General features: G+C 44.5%; 2 protein-coding genes across 2 annotated transcripts; one reads left to right on the plus strand and one right to left on the minus strand.

Moving 5' to 3' along the window:
- Positions 1 to 2,099: 2,099 nt before the first annotated feature.
- LOC136439520 (uncharacterized) lies at positions 2,100 to 3,063 on the minus strand. The gene has a single exon (XM_066434938.1). The coding sequence runs from the start codon at positions 3,009 to 3,011 to the stop codon at positions 2,100 to 2,102; it is 912 nt and encodes a 303-aa protein (XP_066291035.1). The 5' UTR covers positions 3,012 to 3,063.
- Positions 3,064 to 4,688: 1,625 nt separating this feature from the next.
- On the plus strand, positions 4,689 to 8,497 carry LOC136439923 (2,5-dichloro-2,5-cyclohexadiene-1,4-diol dehydrogenase-like). The gene is made up of 2 exons (XM_066435591.1): positions 4,689 to 4,869; positions 7,116 to 8,497. Exon 2 carries the CDS (start codon positions 7,132 to 7,134, stop codon positions 7,942 to 7,944), a length of 813 nt encoding a protein of 270 aa, XP_066291688.1. The 5' UTR covers positions 4,689 to 4,869; positions 7,116 to 7,131; the 3' UTR covers positions 7,945 to 8,497.
- Positions 8,498 to 8,514: the final 17 nt, after the last annotated feature.

Raw genomic sequence — 8,514 nt, forward strand, 5'->3', positions numbered from 1 at the left:
TGGAATCGGTTTTTGTCAGGGAAATACACTGGTCCAAGGCAGAAAATTGAAGCCCACTTGCAAATTTTGTTTCTCTTCATTCGCCGTGCCCGGTGTTTGGATGTCGGCTCTTGATCTCCTGATCAACTTTCTATGATCTATATCAAAGCATTAGCATATTGTTTCCATCGTTTCTACCTAACATCAGTCCATCTCTGAAAGAATGTCAACGGCTGACATTTGGGATGATCTTTCCTGGATGTCAATTCATCATCAGATAACAGTCTGCGTGTGTGCCACATAGACTGGTTTGTGTTATATCCTTTTTATCTTTCTATCTACACTTTTATATCAATGACAGAGAAACGATCACGGTATTTATATGATGTGTACATTATTCTATTACCCAATGTGGCAAGGCGAAGCAGTTTATATAGCCCTGAAAATCACATTGGCTGAACATTAAACTTAAGAGCTTAAAATTACATATTTTTTCTTCTGAATTCTTATTTGCTACTAGTATGATTAAACACCCAAGAGGTAGTGCGCGACAAAAAAGTGACGAAAGGGTTTTGAGGGGCAGGGTTTGAGTTCACATTTCTCATAATGTACTTCGAACTGATATTAGATACTAGCATGTCTGGAAAGCGTATGAATTGGTGTGTTTTTGGTAAAAATTGCGTTTCGGTCCGAGCCGTATTTTCGGATATCCATCCGCGTTGATAGAGAAATGTCCCTTGGCCTGAAATTGACCTTTGTTGCGTTCTGTGGGTGATGCTGACATGCCTCATGCCGTGGATCATAAAATGAATTGAAGTACAGACTAGAACTACTAGTCCTAGAATTTTCTTTATAATTGGCTCGATTATAAACTAGGTTTTCCTCTTTCTGACAACATCAGTGGTTACTGCTGCAACATCTTTTTCTACGAGTTTTATCCTACGCAAAAATGCCAAATACCAAAATTAGAGAGGTTGAAGAAACAAAACTCAGTCGGTCTTGTAGCGGAAGGGATAGGCTTTCGCCCAATACACAGTTGATTTACTTCGGAATAATTCCTTGGAAGAGACAGTAGCTAGACTTGAGGGTGCGCAGCCTCCGATTGAAACCCCAAATAAACTGGGGTGTGCTCCCTTATAATTAGCCTGCTGCTTAGAAGAACACGGAGCAAATATGCCATGTCCAACGTGAAGCTAGACAGGTGATTACAAGGCCATTTAAAGGACCGCGTTGCAGTGAATTCACTTAGCATAATACTCTAGGAACAATTAACTCACATACAGTATGAAACAAAGAAGTACATTTCGATTGGTTTCGTACTACAGTCCCGACTGTGGTAAATGTTTCCGTGTAGAGTCCATTCCAAGTCACCACAAGGGTCTTTAAGTGATATTTGTAATTAGTTTTAATTGATTTGAATAAAAGAATATCTAAGTCACAATAATTAAAAAAAAATTGAATATGAAAATTTGCATTTTTTAAAATCCAATTAGATGTTTTAGAAACATTTTGAAGGGGACTGCACAAAAATATCTTTATTTGGAATATTTTGCAAATACAGTTGCATACATTTAGAAGACTGGAAGATGATAGCTGATATTTCAATGGTAGCAGGATAGTAACTAGCATGACTAAATCATGCTTGTAGCAGCCTGCCCATTGGCCAGGCCTGCAGACTGTGAGAGGTCGTGTAACAGGGTGAAGACTACCAATTCCTGGCCCCTATACTTTCAATGGTAGACATATAAGGAAAGGGCTGTCAAAAGTCACCTACCTGAAGTTTAGGTCATGGAAAACTCACATTGGCAGCGTAGTCTGACCTCTAAAGTGTCAATCTACTGAGTTTCGCCGATTTTCCACCGGCGCAAAGTGGTGAAATTCTATCAAAACATGACGAGATGACCTTTGACCCCCCTTGACAAGACCTGATCACATCCAAACTACACCTATTTCAAAGTGTACCGGACACTTCAAACACGGCTAAAACCCTGTTTTTCTAACTAAATGAAATAGCAACAACCCTTACCTGTCAATTCCAGCTCAAAAACACCAACATTTCCAACAAAGAGCCCTCCTACAGCTACTTTTAAATAGCATATACATGCGGTTTCTGTCTGGCATTAAAATGGACCCTCTGCGCATGACTGTAATGGTGAACTTTGGCCAACACAGAGCACCTCTGCAATTTTCAGGTGCTCTCCCGTAGTGAACGGACAGGCGTCGCTGCAGAGCAAGCACACGGCCTCCGCAACCTCCTCGGGCGCTGTTAGGCGACCGCCAGGGTACCACTTCGGATCTAGTCGCTCCCGAAAATCTGGTGGCGACTGTTCCCAAAGGCGATCTCGCATGGGGGTAGCAGTGAGCCCTGGGCAGACGGCGTTCACACGTATCCCCTCCTTGGCGTACTCCACTGCGGCTGTCTTGGTGAGACCCAGGACGGCCCACTTGGACGCGCAGTAGGGGCTGAGGTACTTACAGGGGAGCAGGCCTGACAAACTGCTGGCATTGACGATACTGCCCCGCATCCCGCGGAAGCGGCACACGTCCGGCTTCTCGGCCCATTTAGCTGGGTCGCTCATGACGGGCTCCTGCTGCAGCATCTGTGCGATCTCGTACTTGAGACACAGCCACACGCCTTTGGCGTTCACGCCCATGACGCGGTCAAACGCGTCCTCGGGCGACTCCACGATTCTACCCGAAGCCCCCAAGATCCCGGCACCGTTAAAGGCGCAGTCGATCCGCCCGAAGTGCTGAACCGCCGCAGTTACCATGGTTTCCACGCTTGTCGCCAGGGTAACGTCCACCTGGACGGCGATGCCCGGTGTTTTGAGCATGCGCAGTGTCTCCTTCGCGCTCGGCTCGTTGATATCAGCCACCACACAGCTGTACCCCAGCTCAGCAAACCTGACGGCCGTGGCACGACCGATGCCGCTCCCGCCTCCCGTTACCAAGGCAACGGGCGTTCGTGTGTTGGTTGCCATGGTTACAGATGTACACCTAGAGAACAGAATGGTACTTGAATGAAATATCATTGAATGTTTCTTTGCACTTGTGATAAAGATGTATGATACAAATGCGTTCTGAAAGATTCGGTACTGACATCATGTCGACATGGAAACTGACTAGCTAGAGTTCCGCGACCTCATAGCTCCGCAAAATGGCGTTAACCTTTACAACTGACATCTTCTAATGTTCTAATTGATTATGCAAATAAGATTGTCATTTTCACGAAGTGTCCCAAATAAGAAAAATTGTTTAAAGTATGAAAATCTTATCTCAACAAAGAAGGCTATTGTAGCATTTTTCAAGTTATTATACAAATTAGGCCCTGATTTGCTTAATACATGTCTAATGATGTTCACCTTGTTAAACGCTTGTTGAATTCCAAACGCCGCAAGCATGAAATTCCATCATTGACTATGGTATTAAAGTATTTTCACATTACTTAAATTAGGTCTTCATTTGCATGATTATTCGATCTATTGGTGTTCCTCTCTTTTTCAGTTACATATTGTACCAATTATGCAAATTAGCTCATTATTTTCATGATTAGCATCTTATGTCAATCATCACTATACCAATCGTCATCACGATCTGTTAACCAAGCCCATCTTGATTTATTCTCCTTCAGATTCTCAAACAAAATCGGCGCCTGTAGTTTCTACAGCCAATAGCTGTTATGGGCTCCAAATCTTCACCACTTTTTTTCGAGCCCAGGACCTATCTATCTGAAACTACAAGACTATTGCCTGCCCAGAACACGAGATATACAACCTTACAAAAGTGATAGGAGACTGATAATTTCCGATCATTTTTTCAATTGCAACGCCTCCCAACATTCTAAATATCATGAGAGTCCATCCACGACTTCTCGAGTTATGCTGCTCACAGATACACATACCCGAAAACATGAGCGTCTTGATGAAATTTATAACATGACATAGCAAGGACAGTAACGAGATTAGCTTTCTAGATAAAGCACCACAAAGTCGTACAAAGGTCACAAACAGTAGTGCACATCTGCTAAACGTCCCACAAAACTCGGTGCTAGAACTTGAACTATTTTATGAAAATTGATCATTGGCCTTATGTGTGAAAAATGGCGGGGAGACACTGTTACAAGACTATATCACCTTTAAAGGAGTCCTAAAGTCCAGAGGGGGGGAATTATTTTCCAATAGATGATAATTCTAGGAAGTAAAAATGAAGACGTGTTACAGTATACGATAAAGTACCCACTAGTCTTGTGCGCATCAAAAAACATTCAGTATTCTACTATTCTCCCCAGGTGACCCTCTATTTTCTGATTAATCAAATTAAACAACCTCAGCTAAAGATGATGTACCTGACAAGGCCTGACAAACGTTAGATTATAAAAAGAGTGTTAGGGGGTTTAAGAAAAACTCGTCTTGCTATGTGTTCTTTTATGTCTAAATAACAATTGGCCTTTTTATTGTGCTTAACCCTTCTCATTTATGCCGAAAATATTCACGATTAAAGATGTATGTTTACGCATAGGGAGTACATGGGTAGGGTATGCGCGGGTTTAGTGAGTATCATACCTTGTGTAATTCATCACAAGCAGAATTCTGTAAAAAGTCGGCTGATTATGTATTTATTGATACATAATCTAGTGGAAAGTAACACCCCTGCTGGAGTTTAGGACTCCTTTAACAGAGATCTAATTAAGCCTCACCTGTCGTTTGAAGCCGCCTGATGCATGAACCAGTTCCCCCTGGTTTAGTTCGAACAATGGCGTCACGCGATGCTGAACTTCAGTCTGGTGACCGATGTTTGACCTACACTTGTAGCCTGAAGGTCATTCATTGTGGGACGCCATTATTTCAGCCGAGACTTGAGATCTTCACCAACCTCTTCTTCAAAACACAGGTGAATCTTAGAGGTGTGTTAAAGGCACCAAGAGCATTTTATGAAGCTTGAAAACTGGAAATATTCTAGTTGCTGTAATCTTAATGAAATTAACATTTAATGCCGCCGTTTACCACATTTGAGTGCGGACTTCTTATCAAAAGTGCTCATAAGTGGCACAAAAGTATTCTACAAGGGGATTTTTTTAGTTGCACGCGCCTAGTGAAAATAGACCGATACCATAGCCCCGCCCACCTCCGTCAAAACGTAAAAAATGCAAAATTAAAACATAAAAATGCAAATATTTGACGGACATGCAGTTACTCTTTCATTGGTCGAACCGCTAATTGTGATGGACAGTCAGGATCAGTCTATTAATTAGGGCTTGGATTTTCAATCAGTTCTCACCACACAACGACATCGTATCTTTGCTCCTTTAATATCGATATGTAATGTTACAGTGTTATCAAAACTTACTACGCGTAGGAATGACTAGAAATTGAGTTCTTTTATTCAAGTTTCAAGCCTCATAAAATGCTCTGGATGCCTTTAAGAAAGAGTGATACAGTCTTGTTACAGTGGGACGTCGACGTCTCTCCACAATTTTCTTCACTCTAGATGTGATTGCTGATACAACTACATGTGTGACAGGTGTTTATTTGTTCCGTATATAACCGGTAAACCGCACTAGGGCGGAACGCACCAGTTCTGCACAGCAGATACAAGCTGCGTAAGGCAGTACTGTAAGGTTTGATCTTCTCACCCGGGCATGGACCCCTAATCTTTTCAATAAATGTGGAGGGTTCACAGTGTTCTCGCCAGGCCTTTTCAGCATAGGGGCCCCCTATGCTGTGATTTGAACCCCCTATGCTGTGATCTGGACCCCTATGCTGTGTTTCAACCAGCATAGGGGTGTTTCTTTCCAGGACAAACCTTGTGACCCTTCATAAATCTTATAAAAAGTTCATATTTGGCTTTAGAATGAGGCTATGACAGAGGAAAAACTCTACTTCACAAAATTTATCCCTCAAAATGTATGAAATAATGTCTCATTGGGTCATGGATTTACAAATTTTCTGGGGGAACATGCCAGACTCCCTACTCTGGTCATGTCTTCAGCACTCCATGCGTGACTTGCACCGCGTAAAGTTGGCCTTCTGTACCTGACCCCTATGCTGTGAAAAATTCTGGTGAGAACACTGGTTCATTAGTGTGCTTAAAAGGTGTGTCTCCGGACATGGGACCCACGGCTTAACGTACCATTCGAGAGGACGTCCCTAACCAAAGCTAGGTACTCATTTTCACGTGAGTCGAGTGAGGAAATAGGTGTAAAGCGCTTTTCCGTAGGGCACGACATTGGGGCCTGGAAGGGATTCTAACCCGGCAGTCAACAACCTTAACTTCAAGACCAACTTGGTATGCCAACCATAGGTGTGATATTGGGAGTGATTTCGCGGAATTGTGTGCTATCCCTTTCACAGTATATTGGTGGAGGCAGTGTTGTAAAGAAACCAAGACATGGGTAAATGTTGAAACGTGCACATGGCAATGTTATGACCCGTACATACTTGACACCAGTCAGAAAGTAACAATGATAAAAAAACAAATCTATAGAAAACCCTCCTGTCAGAACAAAAGGCGTAGTGAAGATTGATATACTTGAACTAGACTTAGGGACACCTTCATTAAATCAGGACCCCTATCGCTCCACGTTAGCTCGCTCGCGTAGGGGCCCTGATCTCAGTCAGCGCCGGTAGACATGGTTCTGGCGACGTCACCACCAAAACAGCTTCAGCCAATCAGAGGGTTTGCTAAACCTCATCTGAAGCAAAAGCGCAAAGGACGCTTGGAAGCTATCAACCAATCAGGTTGCCTCTCACATCGTTACTTTAGATTAAGAGCAAATTAACCGCCAAATAAGGATAACTCATAAATTATTCATGAGCAACTGTCAGTAACGGCGCCAGAACCATGTCTACCGGCGCTGAAGATCAGGGCCTCTACGCGAGCGAGCTAACGTGGAGCGATAGGGGTCCTGATTTAATGAGGGTGATTAGAGAGAGAATACCAACAGACAGCTGTTCTTCCACATGTCTGCGTGGGACGTTATTTTTCACTTACTTGTATATCGTCATTCCACAAACTTTCCATGTCAACATGGCGTCGATACCGATTCCAGATTGCACGTGTATCTTATGTATTTACTACAAGTGTACAGAAACATTCAGTGATAATTCAAGTAATAAAAGTACCATTCTGTTTTCTAGGTGTATATCGGTAACCATGGCAACCAACACACGGACGCCCGTTGCCTTGGTAACGGGAGGCGGGAGCGGCATCGGTCGTGCCACGGCTGTCAGGTTTGCTGAGCTGGGGTACAGCTGTGTGGTGGCTGATATCGACGAGCCGAGCGCGAAGGAGACACTGCGCATGCTCAAAACACCGGGCATCGCCGTCCAGGTGGACGTTACCATGGCGACGAGCGTGGAAGCCATGGTAACCGCGGCGGTTCAGCACTTCGGGCGGATCGACTGCGCCTTTAACGGTGCCGGGATCTTGGGAGCTTCGGGTAGAATCGTGGAGTCGCCCGAGGACGCGTTTGACCGCGTCATGGGCGTGAACGCGAAGGGCGTGTGGTTGTGTCTCAAGTACGAGATTGCCCAGATGCTGCAGCAGGAGCCCGTCATGAGCGACCCGGCTAGATGGGCCGACAAGCCGGACGTGTGCCGCTTCCGCGGGGTCCGGGGCAGTATCGTCAATGCCAGCAGTCAAGCAGGTCTGGCCCCTTTTAAGTACCACAGCCCCTACTGCGCGTCCAAGTTTGCGGTCCTGGGTCTCACCAAGACAGCCGCAGTGGAGTACGCCAAGGAGGGGATACGTGTGAACGCCGTCTGCCCAGGGCTCACCGCTACTCCCATGGGTGATCAACTGCGGGAACAGTCGCCACCAGATCTTCAGGGAATACTAGATCCCAAGTACCACCCTGCCGGTCGCCAAGCAGCGCCCGAGGAGGTTGCGGAGGCCGTGTGCTGGCTCTGCAGCGACGCCTGTCCGTTCACTACGGGAGAGCACCTGAAAATTGCAGGTGGGCTGTGAAGACCGGGATACAGGATCAGCAACACTTATTCGTTCCCCGCATCTTTTTAATACGAGCCTCCCTAAGTCCTAGTCCGGTCAGCCTTGTTCAGTTATTCACCCCCCCCCCAAAAAAAACCCAGAGTCTAACAACTAGACCAGTCTGAATGTAACGTACTTTTCATACCTCAAATCAATTCTTTATATACCACTACCTTTTCTCATTAATTTCTTGTTCTCCTTTAATGTGTGTGTAACGTACCATTACTTTTGTATCTTTGCTACGTTGAGAGTGTGCCTGATTGGAGTCTTTCAGTTTCATCGTTTCTATTGTCACCTGATTGCTATCGTTTTGTGGTGATTAATATCCCACTAGCAAAACTATATGAAAATAGGACAAGAGAAAAAAATCCACCAGAACGACATCGATTTTAGGGTTCCTTACCAGCGAAAGAAAGTGCATCAAAACTATTGGATATCATAGCAGTTCGATTTTTTCAAAGAACCAACCAACCAACCAACCAACCAACCAACCAACCAACCAACCAACCAACCAACAAACAAACAAACAAACAAACAAACAAACAAACA

This window comes from Branchiostoma lanceolatum, chromosome 8, assembly GCF_035083965.1.
Source record: "Branchiostoma lanceolatum isolate klBraLanc5 chromosome 8, klBraLanc5.hap2, whole genome shotgun sequence".
Taxonomy (NCBI): Eukaryota; Metazoa; Chordata; class Leptocardii; order Amphioxiformes; family Branchiostomatidae; genus Branchiostoma; species Branchiostoma lanceolatum.